The sequence below is a fragment of the Pteropus vampyrus genome, unplaced genomic scaffold, assembly GCF_000151845.1.
Source record: "Pteropus vampyrus isolate Shadow unplaced genomic scaffold, Pvam_2.0 Scaffold20, whole genome shotgun sequence".
Taxonomy (NCBI): domain Eukaryota; kingdom Metazoa; phylum Chordata; class Mammalia; order Chiroptera; family Pteropodidae; genus Pteropus; species Pteropus vampyrus.
This window is the reverse complement of record NW_011888801.1, coordinates 979,793-1,001,964: the sequence shown is the minus strand read 5'-3', so window position 1 is coordinate 1,001,964 and position 22,172 is coordinate 979,793. Positions and strand designations below refer to the sequence as shown.

General features: G+C 32.4%; 1 protein-coding gene across 2 annotated transcripts in view; it reads left to right on the top strand.

Moving 5' to 3' along the window:
• Window positions 1-22,172, top strand: part of P4HA1 (prolyl 4-hydroxylase subunit alpha 1) — a 69,392-nt gene that overhangs the window by 6,539 nt on the left and 40,681 nt on the right. For both annotated transcript variants that reach the window (XM_011355216.2, XM_011355217.2), the window contains exons 2-5: window positions 8,428-8,535; window positions 9,651-9,747; window positions 10,282-10,433; window positions 12,543-12,680. In XM_011355216.2, the coding sequence (XP_011353518.1) occupies window positions 8,460-8,535; window positions 9,651-9,747; window positions 10,282-10,433; window positions 12,543-12,680 (463 nt within the window). In that variant the 5' untranslated portion in view covers window positions 8,428-8,459. The remainder of the gene's footprint in view (window positions 1-8,427; window positions 8,536-9,650; window positions 9,748-10,281; window positions 10,434-12,542; window positions 12,681-22,172) is intronic.

Genomic DNA, 22,172 nt, shown 5'->3' with positions numbered 1-22,172 from the left:
TTCAAAACACTGGTCATAAAGATGCTCAGTGAACTTAGGGGAAGTGTAGATGAATTCTGTGAGAACTTTAACTAGAAGATAAAAAAAAATACATAAAAACGGAAATGGAAATTATAAAAGAGAACCAGTCAGAAATGAAGAACACATATTCTGAGATTAAGAGTATATTAGAAGGAATAAACAGAATGGATAAAGAGGATCGAACCACCAATGTAGAGGATGGGGAAACCAAGGACACTCAATTAGAATGACAAGAGAAAAGAAGCCAAGACTAAATTAAGGAGCTTATGGGATACAATTAAATGTAAAAATATCTGTGTCGTAGGGGTACCTGAAGGAAAACAAGACATTGAAGAGCTGTTTGAAGAAATAATGATGGACAATTTCCCTAACTGGTAAAGGAAATAGACATACAACCCCAGGAAGCTCAGAGAGTCCCCAAAAATATGAACCCAAAGAGGCCTACACCAAGACACATCATAATAAAATGCCAAAGGTTAAATACAAAGAGAGAATCTTAAAAGCAGCAAGAGAAAAGCAGTTAGTTACCTACAAGAGAACACCCTTAAGACTGGCAGCTGATTTCACAAAAGAAACTATGCAGGACAGAAGGGCTTGGGACAAAATATTCAACATGATGAAAACCCAGGATCTACAATCAAGAACACTTTATCCTGCAAAGCTATCATTTAGAGTAGAAGGACAGATAAAGAACTTCCCAGACAAAAACAAGCTAAAGGAATTTATCACCACCAAGCCAATATTACAGGAAATGTTGGAGGGACTTCTTTAAGAAGAAAAAATACCTGTCAAAAACAGGAATGAAGAATGGTAATAACTACATTCCTATCAACAAGTACCTCAAATGGAAAAGAATTAAGTGCTCCAACCAAAAGATGGAGTGGGTGAATAGATAAGAAAACAAGACCCTTAACATATGCTGCTTATAAGAGAGTCACTTCAGATTAAAAGACACACATAGACTAAAAGAAAGGGGATGGAAAAAAGATATTGCCTTGATGAACCTAGAGTGTATTGCGCTGGATGAATAGAGGAAGACAAATATTGTATGATTTTACATACATGCGGAGTCTAAAGAACAAAATAACAACAACAAAACAAACTCTTAGATACAGAGAATATTTGGAGGGCTACTAGATGGGAGGGGAGTTGGGAGGAATGGCAAAAAAGGGAAAAGGAATTAAGAAATACAAATGGATAGTTACAAAATAGACATGGAGATATAAAGATATAAGGAAAATAGTTAATGTAATAAACATTTAAGGGGGAAGAGGAGTACTAGATTTAGTGGGGTGATCACTTTGTGAGTAAATAGATCTCTAACCACTGTGCTGTACACTGAAACTATTATTGTATGCCAACTATAATTGAAAAAAAAACCCCAGCTCATTGAATTGTACAATGGGAACTTCAATTTCTTAGTTGAAGCAGAAACTTCAAACATTAAGTTTAACTTCAGTGTGTATCCAAATTCCAATTTAAATCTTTTAAAATGGATTAAAATCACATTTATTCTTAAACTGTATCTGTGATATAGAAGTAGCTTTTATTGGCTAACAATTAAGCAAAAAAAAAAAAAATAAAATATTGAAGAATATTTCTGGCGATGGGGAAGAGAGGAATAACAACATAAGAATTCTTTATTATTTTGCCTACAGAAATGTTAACTACAGGCTTGATGAGAGAAAGTATATTAATTAGGACTCTGGGTTGAACAGACACCTAATTCATGCTAGCACATAGTGGAATTTATTTAAGTATTGTGGGAATAGGGTATTGCCTTAACAGCTTAGGTCAGGAGTGTGATTAGACTTCAGGAATAACTAGAACATCCAAATGTTTTCTTTAGTCTCTTGTCTTTTTAAAATCTTTCCAGATAAGCTTCATTCACTTTTTGACCAATATGTCAAAACTTGGTCCCTAACTTCTCCTAACCTTTATTTTATGTAGTTCAGGCATTCAAAGAGTACCTGTCATTTCTATCTCAGTTTCATTTTCAAAATTCCCAGTGAAGAACTTCGAATAGCCATTTGGTTAGGGAGAAATATCACACTATATAACCTGACTGTTGAAATTATGGGGATGAATTAAAGATAGAATGGGGCAGTAAAAAACAGAAGGGGACAGTTTCCAGAAGAAAGAGTAAGGGTGGTAGAGGTGCCATATGGGCAAAAACAGAGGTGTGTGTGTTTTTAAATGATCTCAATCTTCTGCTTTTTTCTGACAAGGAAGACTTTGAACTTTTGAAGAATCTCCCAAAGACAACCTGTGTAGCACTTTCAGTTAAGGGCAATATCTTGATTTAGAGCTTCTTTCCAACTGTATCTTGAAATGTCGTTCAGTTGGATTTATGCCAATTACTGGGTTCACTGCTCACGTACAGAAAGCTGAGAGAAAGGGGCTAGTTTTTGATAGTTTGATTTCTGAGTTTTTGATAGAAAAGTTGGCCATTGATTACTAGAGATGTAGCTCACTCTGGGAGCAGAAGTATGACTGGAATTCATGGAATTAAGTTAAAACATGGCAATTTGCAGAGTGATTATAGGGAAGAGCAGAAATATAACTAGTCTATTAGTCATCACTCTTAGTTGTCTTAGAATATCTATCTGCTTGTATGGAAGAAACATGCCAAGCCTTCATATATAGCAATTGTATTGGCCTGAATTAGAAGGCTGAATTTGTGTTGGTCTTTTGCTTTGACTATAAAAATTGTTAAAAAGAGTAAAAGTCTAACACAGGTATCATCTGGGCCAACAGTTGAATATGGAATTTGTATGAGGAATAATAAAGCTAGAGCTTTCTCAAAGAAGATTTGGAACAGTTGTGAAAGGCATAGTGAGACTGTTAGAAGGAGCCCTGTGGAAAATTTTTAGTGTCAGAGAAAGTTTAGAATATCATGCATTCTTTAGTATGCCATATTAATTTTTGAATGATTTGTCTGAGAAAGACAAACTTTTAAAAATGTTGCAATTTTTTTCTTGGAAGAAAAATGTCATAATGAAAGGGTAATGGAATTATTTGCCAGATGCCCTGTTCTAGTAATTCACTGAATTCAATTCAATGAATTCTGATATCTCAAAGTTGTAAATATTTACAATGCAATAGAACTATTTTAAAATCTTTTCCCAGGTTTTATTGACCTGTGAATGTATGGGCTGGACTCTCCTAGAAGAAGAAAAGTTTTAGATAAATAATATGCTTTGCAATTTATTTTTATCCAGGCCTACCTGAGAATATGTTTCCCAGGAAGATGTCTTCCATACTGTTTTTTTTCCTTATAGTTTTTAAAAAATAATATTCATGCATATCAAACATCTATAATATACATGTATGTTATAAAAATTAGATAATAAACACAAACCTACTAGCCAACTAAGAACCAAATATTAATCAGTAATTTATCCATACTGTTTTAGCACTAAATTTTATTCCAATACAAATTAATCTCTGTATCTTTGACTCTGGCTTTCTTTTCTTTCCTCTTCTCTTTCCTCCCTCCCTCTCCTTTCCCCCTCTCTCCCTCTTTTCTCCCTTTCCCTCTTTCACATTTTCAGTCAAAAGTCTTCTCAGAGAGCTGAGATTTACTTTTAAAAGAGATTGCATCGTCTTAAACCCATTTAAATTCTATTTTAAGCTTGTTCGAGGATTTAGAACAGGAGACATTCATATCTTACTATTTTTGATAAAACCCTAATGTCTGGGATGCTTGACTCATAGATGCTTATAAATATGATTTGCTTTGAAAGCTGCTAATCAAACAAAGCTGGAAATAAGTGGAAGTGAGACTTTATTAGTAAGGAAACCATAATGCTTTAAAAACCTGTGATTGATATACTTGCCTCTTCTGTCATGTCATATATGTGTCCTTTAAGGTTTCTGAAAGAATGTAGATGAGACGTAGTATTCAAACAGGTTAGAGGAACCATTCCCGAGAGTAATTAGAAATTCAATGATATTTTTCAAAAGATAAGTTGAAGTTAAATCTCTTTTAAAGGCAGAGAGCACCTTTTGTGTGATTTTCAGCGATGTTTTTATCCAGCGGTTCCCAAAGTTTGATCCCCAGACCAGCAGTATCAGCATCATCTGAGAACTTGGATGAATTACCTAGATACATCAGACCTTTAGATGATTCCAAAAGAGCTGAAGTTTGAGAATCACTGCTCTATACAGGGCTGTGTTTATTTTTATTAACTAGTTCAGCTTGGCATGGTAGTTTGGAGTAATGCTGTATGGGACTGAACTTTCTATTGCAAGTGACAGAAATCCAACTTGAACTAGTTTAAGAAAAAGAGAATTTACAGGTTCCCTTAGCTGGGTTGGAAATTAGTGGGTTAACTCACAGATTCAAAGCAATAATTAGAAGAATCAGGACTGAGGAGCCTTTAACTGCTTGTCTCCACATGACTTTCCTTTTTATAGATTGGGTACTTATGTATCCTTGACAAGTGGGAAGGATGGTCACAGGCAGTTCCCAATTCATATCCTCTGGACTAAGCAACTGTAGTAAGAGCTGCTTTTTACTGTTTCACAAGTCTTAACCCTTAAGCATCACGTTCATGGGAATGAGCGTCAATGACTAGATTAGCCTGGAACATGTGTCTCTCTGGGAGGAAGGAGAATAGGAAAGTGTGCTGTTTTGACAGTGTAGTTCACTACTAGATATCTGGGTTGCTTTCAGATAAGCTTAACTGTCTTTCAAGCAGAGAAAAATCTGGAGGCTTATAGAGTTAGAAAATGCAATATATTCAAACGTGTAGTATTTTAAACTACTTTTTGTGTCAGAGAGTAATTAACCACTTCATTAAAGGCTTGGGGTGCCAAATATGGGAGTTGATATTTTAGGTTTATTATTTTGTAGAGTTAATTTTTTGTCACTTTAAAAGTTAGTATAGCCTAGGACATTGGACAATGCAGAGAAATAGAGAAAAATCACCTAGTGTTCTGCTGTCCACAGACAACTACATTTTGGTAAATTTCCTCTGCATATTTTCTTGCATAGTTATGATCGTATTATGTTAATTTTTAAAATTTGTTTTGATCAGTATTTATAACCTTCTGTCAGAGTAATGGAAACGTAATCTCATTCAATACAGATTCCGCCAGGGTTGTATGATGTTTATTTTTTTGAAGACTTTATTTTTTTAGAGCAGTTTCAGGTTCACAGCAAAATGGAGAAGATGGTACAGAGATTTCCCATATACTCCCTGCCCCCTGCCACAACATACATAGCCTCAACATCCCTCACCAGAGTGGCACATTTGTTGCAACTGATGAATCTGCACTGAAACATCATAATCGTCCAGAGACCATAGTTTACATTACTGATTCACTCTAGGTTTGTGGGTTTGCACAAATGTATAATTACATGTATTTATCATTATAATATCATACAGAATATTTTCACTGCCCTAAAAATCCTCTCTGTTCCATCTATGCACACCCTCCAACAGTGATCTTTACTGTCTTCATAGTTTTGCCTTTTCCAGAATGTCATATACTTGGACTCATACAGTGGATGGCCTTTCAGATTGGCTTCTTTCACCAAATATGTGTTTAAGATTCTTCCATGTCTTTTCATGGAGTTATAGCTCATTTCTTCTTAGCCTTGAGTAGTATTCCATTGTCTGGGTGTACTACAGTTCAACCATTCACCTGCTGAAGGACATTTTGGTTGCTTCCAAGTTTTGGTTATTATGAATAAAGCTACTATAGATATCTGCCTGCAGGTTTTTGTGTGGACTTAGTTTTCAACTCTTTTGGGTAAATACCAAGGACCATGATTGCTAGATCTTATGGTAATATCTTTAATTTTTTAGGTAACCTTCAAACTTTTTCAAATGTCTGTACCATTTTGCATTTCCACTAGCAATGAATGAGAGTTGATGTTAATTTTCAAACCTTGTTTTTTCACTTAAATTCACAAATTAAAAGATATGTTCCTTTTAAGTTTCTTGACATATAGCACCAGCATTAGATATTTTTAATTGTTAATTTGTTAAATTGTTCATTTGACGGACAAAAAGCTATCTCAGATTTTTTGAATTTTTTGTGTCCATGATTACTAATAAGTGAGCTTTTTTGGTTATCTGTTTTATAGTTCCTCTATTGTGACTTTCTGCATTCTTAATTCACTTATCTATTAACATCTTAGTGGTTTTCTTATTGATTTGTATGAGTTCTTTAAATGAGCTTTATTTTCTTTTTTTAAATTAATTTGTTATGGTGACATTGGTTAACTAAATCCAATAAGTTTCAAGTGTACAATTCAGTAATAAGTCATATATATTTCACATTGTGTGTTCACCACCCATAGAGCTTTATTTTCTTTAGTTTCCTAGTTCATAGTTTGTTTTTTGATATGTATAAACCTAAATTATTTTGTGTATTTAAATTCCATCTGGCTTTCAATAGGTTGTTTCATCATTTTTAAGCTTAGACATTCTGTCATTTGAGAGATCCAATAACTTTTCTTTTGCCATTTTTTGTTGATTATAACTCCTTAATTCATATAGAATTTATTTTGCAGCATGATGTAAGGTGAAGGTATATTCTTCATTTGATTAATGCTTTGAATTTTTATATAAGCTCTATCATTCTTAAAATGCAATTTTCAAGCTTTTTAGTAATTTCTGTAGGCTAATGATTCTTGATTCATTGTAAGGTTTAAGATGATTAAAGATGGCTAAGAAACTTTAGTGACAATATATTTAGCAATTAAAAAATGATAACCTCTTAACAATCTATAAACTTTCTCATCAGAGTTAAATATTTAGACAACATTTCTGGTTAGCCTTCTGTTAGAACAGCAGAGGCATTTGTATTTTCTGGGCATAACATTTATTTATGAAGAAAATTATGGCAGAAACTCATTTAAACAGTGAGAAGATTCTAGACTATTCAGACAGTGCAGGATTTTGAAAAAGTCTTGTGCTTTGGCAGGAGCCCAGGAGAGGAAGTGTCTGCATCTGCTACATTCTAGAAGCCTTCCCAGAGTTACTGTAAAGCAGCCAAGAGAGCAGTGTATTTTACTACTGTGTGGTTCTGGAAGTATCTGGAAGTTTGCAGCAAACTTGAGGGAGGAGACTTAAAAGTACTTCCAGACTGTTAGTTTCTATGGTGATCTATTTTTATTGAGATTCAAGTTAGGAAAGTGGGGTTATTTTTTATTTTTATTTTTTTTGCAGAATAGGGAGCTTTCCAATGTGGACTTGAACCTGCTGGTTTAGGTGAAGTCATTTGAGAAGAGTCATAGGTGCCTGCACAATGAGGAATAGGGTGACAAAACAGTAGCCAGTGAGAACCTGTCATTGGGGCAAATGGCACTTTAATGGTAACTTATTCTCCTGTAAGGTAATATGAAGGGCTTAAAAGTCCATGTATGCGATGGAGAAGGAGCAAGAGGAGTGCTAGAAGGGCATTTGGTAAAGCAAGGTAAAATCTTTCTGCTAGTTAGTTGATATCTGCATCTGCCATGAAGAATCTATTCTAGAAAAAGACAACACTACCAGAGACAAAGGAAAAAGAAGGGCTTTGCTGCCAGGTTAAAAAAAAAAAAAATGCCACAGCAATGTAGTAGGCTAAGGATTTTTTTTTTTACATGGAACACAGTTTTTTTTTACAAAGAAACTTAATGCTAGGTGTTTTTTTTGTTTGTTTGTTTGTTTTGAGAGAAACTATCTTAAATCGACAGGACTGTTTATTCTTTTTGGATTCTATACAACTTTTAAAAATAACAGTTTTATTGAGATATAATTCATGTACTATACAATTCACCCACTTAATGTTCATGATTCAGTGTTTTTAGCACTTTCAGTGTTCTTCAACCATCAGTCACCAATTTTAAAAATTTTCATCACCCCCAAATCTACAACTTTTAATTGAACTTGTTTTAAAATATAAAGGCATATAGGGATGGAGCAAGTAGGAATTTAAAAGATTAATCAGAAAGCTCTGAAACTTTTTATTCTTTTTAAAACATTCTAACATTTTAGAATGTATTTTGGTAATATTTAAGTTACTTTAATAAAGTGGTACATTTTTATGGGAAATCAATGGTTTAGATCTAGATCACAGAATATTTTTCAGGCTGTATGAAAGTGGTACTACTATCTAGTTACTCTAATTGTAGTAGTAATTAAGGAGAAAATAACCTCACATTGAATTTTTAATCATAAATTACTAGGTGATAACAAACATGTATTTTTTAAACATGTACCAAGCCGTACTTTAATTATATGAAAAATAAGATAGTAGCTCTTATTAAATTATTAAATCTATTTACAAGAATTAACAGCAGTCCCATGGGCAACCTTGGGGGTCTGCCTTTAAATTTTGTGTATAAGAAAAATAGATTAAGGAACTTTTTCTTTTTTTCTTTTTTTTGTAATGGCCATATTTCTCTTGTAGGTGTGTGAACCTGTAAAATTAAGTCTTCCAAGATGATGCGGTGTATTTTAATTGTAGGGATTCTACTTCCCCATTCTTTGGCCCATCCAGGCTTTTTTACTTCAATTGGTAAGTCTTAACTCCTTTTCAGTTTATATCATTTTTACATTTAAAATTTTCCAGTTTTTAGTGTTTTAAATCAGTAAAAACAAATATACCGTATTCTCTAAAAGATGCTCTCTTTTTAAAATTCAATTTTGTTTTTCTTTAAATTGATTTTTTTTCTTATTACAAAAGCAAGACATTTACAGGTTAGAAATGTATGAAAATTTAGGAAAGCATATCAAAGAAAATTCTCTGTTAATGGCTCCACTCAGCAAAAAATTTAATGCTTACACTTTTTTAATGCACAGACGTACAAATAATATACTGTGTGTTATTTCAGATCTTCCTTTTTCCATTTAAGGATCTACTGTGAATACATTTTTTTCCTACATCATAATTTCTAAAAAATCTTTAAAATTGTTGCAAAAATAGCATATTATGTAAAGGGGGGAAAAAAACAGAAGTACATAGAATGTAAGACCTCCACTTGTCTTCTTTCTCTCTGAAATATTCCTCATGGTTCAATGTGTATCTCTTTATATTTTTCCACATGCATAGTGTCTTAAATGAGATGTTTTCCTTCATCTTATTGATCAGCTTTACCCTTGTGTGATTGTAGAGCCAATTAAAACAAATATATATTTGTGACACCTAATTTTGGAATAGAAAATACGTCCTCTCATCCCATTATAAATAACTAAATATGAATTATTTTAATTTCAACTGTGAAAAATAACTTTTGTTACTGTGGTTTTTATTTGTGGAAAATATAATTCTAATTAGCCTCAAAAGAAAAAAGGTGAGGGGAGTTGTGGAAGAAGAAATATTGATCCTTGGAAAGTAGTATTGTTTTATTCTTAGATGAAAAGGCAATTTGCCTATATGGTCCAAATTTGCGAAACTAAATAGCTTGAAAATTAGAATTGTAACACATGATTAGAAAAGTTTTTGATTTTATTTTTATTTATCTGGTTCAAAAAGAAAAAGGAAAAAGAAATGCTGTCTCCAACATACCTGATTCATGCCAGTTAAATCCTCTCATAGAATGAAGCATTCTTGATTATTCTTAGGTTATTTTAAAATATTTGTGTTGATGAATATGAGTATTTGATAACCTTCTTCCTTTCTCTTCCTTCTAGGTCAGATGACTGATTTGATCCATACAGAAAAAGATCTGGTGACTTCCCTGAAAGATTATATTAAGGCAGAAGAAGACAAATTAGAACAAATAAAAAAGTAAGCAAAGCGTTTTACTTATAATGACTCTGACTCTATCCACCTGGCTATTTTTTTCTAGAGCTAAAACATTGAATGAAAATAAAAGCCATCTGTTGATAATAGCCATTCTAATAGGTATGAGGTGGTATCTCATTGTGATTTTGATTTGCATTTCCCTAATAGCTAGTGAAATTATGCATCTTTTCATGTATCTATTGGCCATGTATATCTTCTTGGAAGAAGTGTCACTTCAGGCTTTTTGCCCAGATTTTAATTGGATTGTTTTTTTTTTTTTTGGTGTTGAGTTGTATGAGCTATTTACATATTTTGGATATTAACCTCATTGAATTGTATAATGTAAAAACAAGCAACTAATTGTCTATTTCAATAAAGCTGGAAAAAAAAGAAACCTTTATAATTTTACTTTTAAAAAGAATTTTTAGATATAGTTTTAAATCAAAAATCTCTAAATGGTTATTTTTTTTTTAGCTGGTTTACTAAATTGTGTTTTTCATTATTAAGTGTATGTATACTCCATTTATATATGTCTAGATGGGCAGAGAAGTTAGATCGGCTAACCAGCACAGCAACAAAAGATCCAGAAGGATTTGTTGGGCACCCTGTAAATGCATTCAAATTAATGAAACGTCTGAACACTGAGTGGAGTGAGTTGGAAAATCTGGTCCTTAAGGATATGTCAGATGGTAAGTCAGATGGTAAGGCTGATGAGCCAGAAAAAGTAAAGCAGTATTGCTACCACCTGTAGAAATGCCAGAAGTAGTCATAAATTCAGTTCCCAGAATATCAAATGAATTATTGCTGGGGTTTGTTTTGTTTGATCAGAATTCTTTTATTCTAGATTTCAAATTCCTTGATTTAAAAAGAAAGGTGAATAAAAACTGGAAACAAAGAAATAAAAATAAAACTGTCAAAAAATAATTTCTGCAATTGGTGACTAATACAGGTGTGTTTTGCTTTGAAGTCTACAAAAGAGACTTGATTATTTGGCATATAGCTTTATTGCTGAGGGTAGTCATTTTCATTTTAGGATTACCTTCAGACTTTAAAAATTTATGGATAAATTTTATCCTAATCAACACATGCATTCCACTGTAAGGAAACAGTGTTAGAGGTGTTATATATATAGTATTTTGAAACTTAGGATTGTTTTACTTAATGTAGACAATAAATTTTAAAACTGGGGTTGCAAACAGTAATAATGAATGTCTTTCTAATTGAAACAATAAGTTGTAGTTGGAGTATTTAAGTGTTTAAGATATTTTAGTAACACAGAGAACACTAAGTCTAGAGTAAAGGGATTGTGCTTAATACATAGAAGAGGCAAATATTTGTTGAATTACTAAAGGTGGCAAAAAAAGAGAGAGAGCGAGAGGGAGAGAAGGAGAATTGAGCTAGCTGTGTAGATAAACTACTCCAAGGGGGCTTACAGTTTTTGTGAGCAGTAAACTATTTTCCGTAAGACAGGAAACCTAAAAAAGAAATTAAGGCAAGCGCTATGAATATTTCTTCATGATGAGGGGGAAATAGAGATTATTTGCTTTCTTATATAACACTATGAGAGCAATTTTAAGGTCATGTATGTGTGGATTTACATACACACACACCCACACCTACACACACATCTATCTGTCTATTTATTTATTTATAAATTCTCAAGTAATGACCAAATGACCTAAGTTCTTCTACAGGTAAACCTTGAGACTTTGACATTTTAATTTGTGGTAGTCATCCATAATGCTATATATTTTTTTCTTTTATTAGAGGAGACTTAAGCAATTTCTTGGACTTTTGTTTTGGGGCATAAAAAACAATATAATCTATAAAACTTGGAAAACTTGCTTGTAAAATTCCATGTGGATATTGAGACTGAGAGTTGGTATTATTAAAACTAAGAAAATATGCTTGATAGGAACTTTAGCCCTCTTCCAGCAAGTTTTCATTTGTACATTTTCATTAACATAAAAATGCCTGGCCTCTTTGCTGATCAAAATACAGATAGTTGATAAGAAAATGAGAGGGGAGGGAAGTCATCTCATACCTTTTATTTGCAAATAATGATACATATTAAAATTTTTTCAATCTTTTTTTTTTGTTGTTTTGATTACTTAAGCTTTAAGGAGTATTTGGCATCTTTTCTCCTTAAGGGTAATATAGTTACCAATAATTAGTTTGTTAGTTTGATTTTTGCTATATTTTATATAAAAACTTAAAATTAAGATTAGGTTTTATGTAGAGCAAATCTTGATCAATGAAAACTATATTTAATAATAAGCAGATCTAAATATATTTCAATAAACTAGCTTATCTGATGATCTTAAATATATAATTAATATCTCTTTCTCCCCTTGAAGAATTCCACCAAACTTTATATGATTACATACTAATTAACATGGAAGAAGAAAACAGAACTTTATTTAATAGCTTACATTTTACATACCATCTGTTATCTGAAAGTATAATTGATTGCCAGTGAATGTCATTTTCAAATCTATAAATCTGTTCATTTTTCATGCTTAGTGGAGGCTATGTTGTGTAACTAAAAACTCAATTATTATGTGAGTTTATCTATTAATACATACAGATATTATGTATGCAGTGATCTCAGATTAAGCAAAGTTAGAGATATAAGTTTCATTCAGTGTATTTAATATTTTTCCACTGAACATGTGAAATGTGGTATGGGGGGAAATTATGATAAAATCAATTTTGAATAGTCTTTGTAAAGACCGTATTGGAAATTGGAAGTCTGTGAGGTTCTAGAGTCTTCTTTTTTTTCTCCCTCCTATTTCAAGGCTTTATCTCTAACCTAACCATTCAGAGACAGTACTTCCCTAATGATGAAGATCAGGTTGGGGCAGCGAAAGCTCTGTTGCGTCTCCAGGACACCTATAATCTGGATACAGATACCATCTCAAAGGGTAATCTTCCAGGTAAGAATTCTTCTAGTCTATAAAACACCTATCCCCTGGCTTCTCAGTTCAGCCCGTTAGGACAATCAATGTTAATGTAAAAAAAGATTTTTGTATTTCATTTAAGATTTTTTTACTTTAGTTCGAGGACAAAACAGCCCTCCCTTTCTCTAGGGTTTAATAGTGTGGATAAGCTTCTAGCGTATTACAGTGAAAGCTTATACTTATAGGGACTAACCTTAAGTAGGAAATTTTAGCGTGTAAGAAAAAGAAACATTTTCTAAATTGTTTTTCTTTACGTTTTTCTTTAGAATACCCAATGTTTCTATGTGACGTTATAAGGAATAATCAAAGTTATATGTTCAGTAATTTAAAAACCAAGACCTGTTGTGTATGCACAGATTTTTAAAGTGTTTTGCAGTGTGGAACATCCTGCTTTCTGACCTATTTTTGACAGAACTTTTTTTTTTAAGTTACAGATAATTGTTATGATAATTTGCTTTAAAATTGTTTTATTATACAAAAACATAAAATTTACCATCTTAACCAATTTTAAATGTGCGGTTTAGTGGCATTAAGTATATTCACATCGTTGAACAACCATCACACTATCCATCTCAATAGCTTTTTTATCTTGTGAAACAAACTTTATACCCATTAAACAGTAACTCCCATTTCCTACTTTCCCCAGCCTCTGGCAACCATCATTCTATTTTCTGTCTTTATGATTTTGACTACTCTAAGTACCTCATATAAGTGGAATCATACAGTATTTATCTTTTTGCGACTGTCTTATTTCACTTAGCATAATGTCCTCAAGAGTCATCCATGTTGTAGTGTGTGTCAGAATTTCCTTCCTTTTAAAATCTAAACTAGCATATGTATATACCACATTTTGCTTATCTATTCATCTATCAGTGGTCACTTGGGTTGTTTCCACATCTTGGCTATTGTGAATAATGCTGCGATGGTTATGGGTGTGCAAATACCTCTTCAGGACCCTGCCTTCCATTCTTTGAGTACATACCCAGAAGTAGAATTGCTGGATCATATGGTAATTCTATTTTTAAGTTTTTGAGGCACTGCCATACTATTTTCCATAATAGATATACCACTTTACATTCCTGCCAACAGTGTACAAGGGTTCCAGTTTCTCCACATCCTTGTCAACACTTATTTTCTCTTTTCTTTTTCATGGTAGCCATCATATTAGATGTGAGATATTATGTCATTATAGTTTTGCATTTCCCTAATTATCAGTGATGTTGAGCATCTTCTCATGTGCTTAGCACTCATCTGTACATCTTTGGAGAAATGTCTGTTCAAGCTCTTTGCCCATTTTTTAATTGTGTTGTTTGTTTTTTGTTGTTGAATTTTAGGTGTTCTCTACACATTCTGGATATTAATCCCTTAGGAGATATGTGATCTAGAAATATTTTCTCCCATTCTGTGGGTTGCCTTTTTACTCTGTTGATACTTTCTATGAACAAAATTATAAAATTTTCATGAAGCCCAATTTTATTTTTTATTGCCTTTGCCCTTAGGGTCATATACAAGGAATCATTGCCCAATCCAATGTCACGAAGCTTTTGTCCTGTGTTTTCTTCTAAAAGTTTTATTGTTTTAAATCTTATACTTTGGTCCTTGCTCCATTTTGAGTTAATTTTTATACATGGTGTTATGTAAGCATTCAGCTTCATTCTTTATGTATGTGGGACATTCAGTTTTCCCAGCACCATTTGTTGAAAAGACTGTCCTTTCCTCCATTGAGTGGTGTTAGCACCCTTGTCAAAATTCATTTGACCATATGTGAGAGGGTTTATTTCTGGACCCTTCTATTCCATTGGTCTGTATGTTTGTCTTTATGCTAGTACCACCTTGTTTTGATGACTGTAGCTTTGTATTAAGTTTTGAAGTCAGGAAGTATGAATTCTCCAGTTTTGTTTTTTTTCAAGATTGTTTTGGCTATTTGGGGTCCCTTGAAATTCCATATGAGTTTTAGGATGGGTTTTTCTGTTACTGCAAAAACTGTCATTGGGATTTTGATGGGGATTGATTGTATTGAATCTGTAGATTGCCTTAGGTAGTAGTATTGACATCTTAATAATATGAATCTTCTAATCCATAAACATGGATGTGTTTCTATTTATGTCTTTAATTTCTTTCAGCAGTGTTTTGTATTTTTCATTGTACTTCTTTCATCTCGATTAGGTTAATTTTTGAAAATTTTGTTTTTGGAATTGTTTTAGTAATTTTCAGATTGTAAAGTGCTAATATACAGAAATGTAAGTGATTTATTTTTGTGTGTTGACTGTGTCCTACTGCTTTGCTGAATTTATTAACTCTTAACAGTTTTTTGGTGGAATATTTAGGGATTTCTACATTTAAGATAATATCATCTGTGAACAGAGATCATTTTACTTCTTCCTTTCCAGTTCGAATACCTTTAATTGCTTTTTCTTACCTAATTGCTCTGGTTAGAACTTCCAGTACTAAATTGAATACAAGTGGCAAAAGTGGGCATCCTTGTTCTTGATCTCAAGGAAAAGTTTTCAGTCTTTCACCATTGAGTATATTTGCTGTGGGTTTTTCATCTAGATATGTCTTATTATGTTAAAGTAATTTCCTTCTATTCCTAGTTTGTTGAGTTTTTTTTTTTTTTAATCCTGAAAGAGTGTTGAATTTTGTCAGATGCTTTTTCTACATTGATCCTGTAGTTTTTTTTTCCCCTTTATTCTGTTAATGTGGTATTACAATAATACATTTTCCTATGTTGAAACATCCTTGCATCCCAGGAGTAAATCCCACTTGGTCATCCTTTTAATAGGCTGCTGAATTCTGTCAGCTAGTATTTGTTGAGGATTTTTGCATCAATATTCATAAGACATATTGGTCTGTAGTTTTCTTGTAGTGTCTTTGCCTGACTTTGGTATAATGGTAATGCTGGCTTCATAGAATGAGATAGGAAGTATTCTCTTTTCAATTTTTTTGGAAAAGTTTGAGAAGGATTGGTGTGTGTTCTTTAAATGTTCAGTAGAGTTCTCCAGTGAAACCACCAGATCCAGGGCATTTCTTTGGACACTTTTAGTTACCAATTCAGTCTCCTTAGTGGTTATGGGTCTATTCAGATTTTCTCTGTCTTTCTCAGTCTTGATAGGTTTTGTGTTTCAAGAAATTTGTCCATTTTGTTAAGGTTATCCAGTTTGTTGGTGTACAATTTTTCATAGTACTGTCATATAATCTTTTTGTATTTTTGTAGAATTGGTAGTAATGTCCACACTTTGATTTCAGATTTTAGTAATTTGAATCTTTTTTCTTAGTTGATTAAGTAAAGGATTGCCAATTTTGTTGATATTTTCAAAGAACCAACTTTTGGTTTCATTAATTTTCTCTATTGTTTTTCTGTTCTCAACTTGATTTACCTCTGTTTTATTGTTATATTTCTTTTGCTAGCTTTGGGTTTAGTTTGTTCCTGTTTTTCCAGTTTCTTAAGTTGTAAAGTTAGGTTATTGATTTGAGATCTTTCTTGTTTTTTAATGTAAGCATGTATAATTATAAATTAGTCTCTTAACACTGCTTTTATTGTATACTATAAGTTTTGATATGTTGCGTTTTCATTTTCTTTTGTCTTTAAGTATTTTCTAATTTCCCCTGGTATTTCTTCTTTGAGTCACTGGTTATTTAAAAATGTTTAATTTCTACAAATTGTTGGATTTCCCAGTTTTATTCATGTTACTAATTCCATGTGATAATTTACTGTTTGCCATCACTTCTTTTTTTTATAATCATTACTATCTCCTTGTCATTATCAACTGGAGGAATAAAATGTTACCTCTTTCTTCATATTGAAATCAATTTTCTCAGTAAGAAAATACAGTAAGATGAGTTATTTGTTAAGTTTTCGTGCTCATCTCTCTTCATTTGGTGTGAAATATCAAGAGGGAAAACTAACCATGACATAGTATTAAATACAATTTCTATTACATTAGAACAAAATTCCATTAAGTTGGATTTCCAAAAATGTACAAATTTGCAAATTTTATTTTCTGTTTGATACTAATATACATTATAAGACTTCTGATAAGATCATAATCTTATTTTAAAAATTGTCTCTGATTTAAAATATTGATTTATTTAATAACTTTAATATGCGCCAACCATTATGCTAGGTACTAAGGACACAATAATGAATAAGACTGACACTACTCTTGCCCTTAGGGCACTTACATTCTTATGTCTTATGATATAGTATGATGAATGCCTCGATGGGGATAATTTAGGATACTGTGGGAGCACATGGGAAGAAACTTAATTCTGGACTCTATAAGAGGCATAAAGGAAGACTTCCTGGAAGACAGGACATTTTTTAAAAATTGAGATTTAATGGACAAGGAATTAGCCAGGATAACAGGAGAGACAAGGGGAAAAAGTGGGCATGAGAAAAGTATTCTTAGCAGACAGAACATGGGTAAAGACCAGAGAGGAGGAGAGAACATTTTATATCAGATATCTAACAAATAGTTTGTTCAAGAACTTGGTATTATATGAGGTGGAGATTTAGTTTTAATGAGAGTAGTGAGAGATGAGGCTAGATAGGCCATCTCTTGAAGGGCTTCATAAGCCATGTGGAAGAGTTTGCACTGTTCTGAGTGCAATGAGGAGCCATTTAAAAGTTTTAAACAGGAAAGTTATGTGATTTTCATTTTAGAAATATTATTCTGGATGTAGAATGGAGATTGGATTGAGACCTGGGGATACAGACAAAGAAATCAGGGAGGAGGCTATTGTAAAAATTTAAATTAGAGATGGTATTGGTAGCTAGTGGGTATGGAGAGAAGTGGTTATCAAGCAACTTAGGAGGTGGAATAGTAGAATTTAATGATGAACTTGATATGGGTTTCTGGCTTCAACAACTAAATGGATTCCATTCAGCAAAATAGAGCGCACAAAAGAAGCAGGTTTGGTGTATGTGGGGAAAATAAATTTCATTTAGTTTACTATATATATATATTTTTCATTTAAAACTTTATTATCCTTTTATCAAAATGACACTGAATGTTATTTAAATACCCCTATTTTGCTGTGTTTCATCTTGGGAAATTCACTGGGTTCTCCTGAGTACCTAACCTTTAATCTAGAGATCAGTTGGTAATACTTTCATAGAGAATGGATGAAAATAAAGTACTCTGAGAATATGTGTATTTGTTTTTCATTGGGGCAGTGTTCACCCTTTCTTATGCACTTTGTATCTCCTTCTTGACTTCTTCGAGTCACTGTTTTGGGCTAGTTCTTACTAAATTTTCCTTTCATGCAAATTCCTTATAAGAACAGTGACTGAAATTTCCTAAGTATATTATATCCCGTAAGTGGTAAAAAATAACACTAAAGTGAACTAATAAACAGTTTTTAGGCTTTTTTCAGTTGTTGTTCACCAAATCTTTCTCTGTTGTTAACAGTAAAAGATCACATGTATATTTGAAGGCCCCTTGTGCACCTTCTCTTCCTTTCTAGAAGTAGTGACTATTCTGAATTTGGTATGTATTCTTTCATCTTTTATACTTTACTGCATATTGTATTGTTGTATTTTAAATATTAAACAATACATCATACTCTGTATCTTTCTGCAACCTTTTTCACTCAATAAAATATTAAGTTCATCCATGTTGATCAGATTCATCTAACTGACATGGTAGTTTATGGTGCAGTTGATTTATTCACTCTTCTATGGATGGACGGGCATTTAGGTTATTTCCAATTTTTTGCTATGTTAAACAAGATTTCAATAGACATCCTTGTTTATGTCTTGTGTCCATGTATACACATGCAAGAGTTTCTCTGGGGTATAAGTCAGGGTATATGGTTCTTCACCTTTACTAGATGTGACCAAATTGGTCTTCAGAGCAGATGCACCAATTTATATTTTCACCAGCAATGTATGACATACACATTTCTTCATATCCTTGCCATCCCTTGGTTTTGTCAGACTTAAAATTGTATCAGTTTAGGTGTGAAATGATGGTGAAGGTTGGGGGAAGCATGATTTATTTTTTAATTGCCCCAAAACAAAAAAATTAGAGAAATGCTTATTTTAGTGGATTTATATTGATGCCATGTTACTCCTTGATTCACTTTGTCTGTTTCGTCCTTCTTTTTGGGCCCTTCTTTTGAAATGCTTTGTTGATATTTTAATATAAAATCTGATAAGTCTGTGCACTGGCATCATGGTGTCTTTATAGTTCCTATAGACTGTTCCTTCAGTTGCAGATTGTTCCTAACCCTGATTCGTTTAATAGGTCTAGATCTTCCAAACGTATCATACTTTTTTTAGCTGTGATTTTTTGGGGGTTGGTATGAAAAATGTCTTATATATAAAATTTTATTTACTTCATGTGGAAGTTGAATGTTCATACTCTTGGTCACTTACATTACTAAGGTTATTACACTAAGTAGTAGATTCTTCACAGATTTCCAGAGCTCACTCAGCTATGAGTGTACCATACTGCCTCAGATGTAAGACACCAGCTTCCCAAGTGTATGAATTTTAAACATACTTCTCCTTTACAAGTCAAGTTTTTATAAGGGCGTGGTCCTGCGAAGTATAAGAATTTTTAAGTAAAATTTCCCAGTTTATAGATGAGCCACAAAAATGTATTTCTAAGTAAATTTTTTTAAACTGTTATGTAATACTATAGTTTATATTGTGATAATAAATTAAAAAGACTCTTTTTGATGTTAGTTTACTTTAAATTTAGGTTACTATATTCAATTTGATATGCTAATGTCAATTGTCCATGCCACTTTCTTTGAACTAAAGGAATTTACAATTTAATTCTTATCAAATATTTTTTGCCCTTTGTATGAAAGTGTTTTTATAGTCTTTTTCTGCCAGCATCACTTTCCTTATCTCATTTGCTTCATCTTTTTGCCCAGTTTTTCTTCTTATGGTCTCTGTTTTGGAGATCGCCTTCCCTTTCAAATGCCGTATCACTTCTCTCTCATTTTTTTCTTTTAAGGATTTGATTTCCAGGCATTCTGCATTTAATAATTTTCAATAGATCAATAGGTAAGATGAGCAGAGTTACCGAAGCAAAATATGCTAAAGATCCCTTGCTATCTCCATCATGCTTTTAAATGATGTCATCAATATATTGGATCACATAAAAAATATTACTAGTGCTACCCACGTGATAATGGCATACTGTTCTTAAGTCTTTTGCATAAGAGAAAAACATTCTTTTCCATGATAAAACATTTCTGCTTGCTGCATTGTAAGCTCATCTTAGAACTGTATATGAGTTCTCATATATGAAAAATAATAGAATCAAAATGTAATATGTTTCTTTGGTTCCTGGAATTGCATCATGTTAAACTATTAATAAGTTAGTTTCTTGATATCCTTTCCTAGAGTGGAGTGTGAAATAGAGTTAAAGAAAAGTGTCAAAATATGGATTTTCATCTTCATTTATGGAGTACACTGGTAATTACTTACTATCCACAAGTGACTAATAGGAGGCAAAAAAAAAAGTGAAGAGAGGTAGTTGTTTGAATATTTGATTATATTAGTCTGTGATTATATTCCTCCAGTGCACACACCTCCTTGCTAGGACTCTGGTTGGTACTGGAATGTAATAGGTTATATCCTCAGACTAGAGCATACTCTCCCCTAGTCAGTGAATGTCTGATCACTAGCAAAATGTGCCCATGACTTTATTTTTTCTTAATTTATTTTTCATAAACTCCTTTTCTGCTAGCATTTAAAAAAAAAACCATGTTGACACCATTGGATAAGTTATAGCAAAGTCTGCTTATAGCCAATGTAGTGACTCTTGGAAGTGTATTCAGTTAAAATTTATTAATGAAAACACTGTTCTGTTCCTTTTTATACCAGTTTCCTTTATGATATTATCAGACACTTAAATAAGTATATAAAATCATATCTGTTTTATCAGAGAAAGTGTAGGTTAGTCTGCTTTTGACCAATAGTTCCTTTAAAAACTTCACCCTTCTAGAAGCATGACTTGTAGCACAATATTGATTTATTTTTGGAACTATATATTGAAAGAGAAATGTCGTCAGGTAAGATGTATTTACTTTTTATTATCTAATTTTTTTTATCATAAACTGGTGATTTTCTTTTTTGTTAGTGTCAAAAAGGAAATTATGTGATTTTCTTTATAAGGCATAAAAGAGACCTATAGGACATGACTTTCTTTTTTGATGTTATTTATAAAACTCTTTATTATGGAAAATTAAATATAAAAAATAAAGATAGTGATGTAATGAGCCTCCAGTTATTCATCATTACCCAACTTCTAAAGTTTTTTTTAACATTTTGCTATTCTTATTTTCTCTGTTGCTTCCACTACTCCTATTTGTTACTGTTTTTACTAGACTATTTTAAAAGCAAATTTTAGATATTGTGTTATTTTATCCATTAGTAATTCACTATGCATATCTAACTGATCGATAAGGTCTTTTTAAAAAAATTAGTAACAGCCACTTACTATTATCCAACCTAACCAACTGACAATACTTTCTTAGTATAATTCAATATCTAGTCAATACTCAGTTTTTCTGGTGATCTCAAAGATGTCTTTTTACAGTTGCCTATTTTGGTTATGTCTTTTTAATCTTTTTTATTTTTCCCTCCTCTCTCCAACTCTCTTCCCCCATTTCATTGATAAGTTAGAAAAACCTGGTCATATGTCCTGTGGAATATATCACATACTGGAATTGCCTGATTTCTCTGTATTGTTTAACTTGTTCCTTTAATCGCTGTGTTTCTTACAAACTGGTTAGAGCTTGAGACTCCAACCAGTCTCAAGATTCTTTTTAAAATTAACTCCATAGGTGGCGCTCTGAACTTCTTGTTGAATTGCCTGACCAGACATCACACTTTTTGTGATGCTAATTGATGAGTAGCTTCAGTGGCAGGAGACGGATATCTCTGTATAAAGTTCTCCAGGTGTTTCATTTAATGGTTTTGATGATCATTACCCTAAAATACTTAATTTGGGATTACAAAATGGTGATTTTTCTCATTCCATCATTTCTTTTACTTCTATTAGCTGGCATTCTATAAATAAGAACTTTCAGGAACCATTTGGTGACCCGGAACTATAGTTTATATATGAAAGGCAAGATAAATCCTTAATTCTTTTTCTTATATCAGTTTTCAGAGTAATGGGTTGATATCATAATAACTTCCAGTAGTGATTAGTGATTTTTATCTGAAGTATCTTTATGAACTCATGGATTTTCATATATTTTTGCATTTTGATACATTACATTCATTATTTCATTTGATGTTCAGATTATCCCATTTTAGGCCACTGGGTGACTCTTTAGATTGGCTAATTTGTATTTCTGAAATGATCCTGTTATTCTTTGCTAGCAAGGAAGTGTCTTTGCTTTCTGGCACAATTTTTTCCAGGCTTACCTTATAAATTTCTATCCTCGAGCAGGAATTAGGCATTTCTGTAATGAATCTTGAGTCTTTTTAATGGAATGATG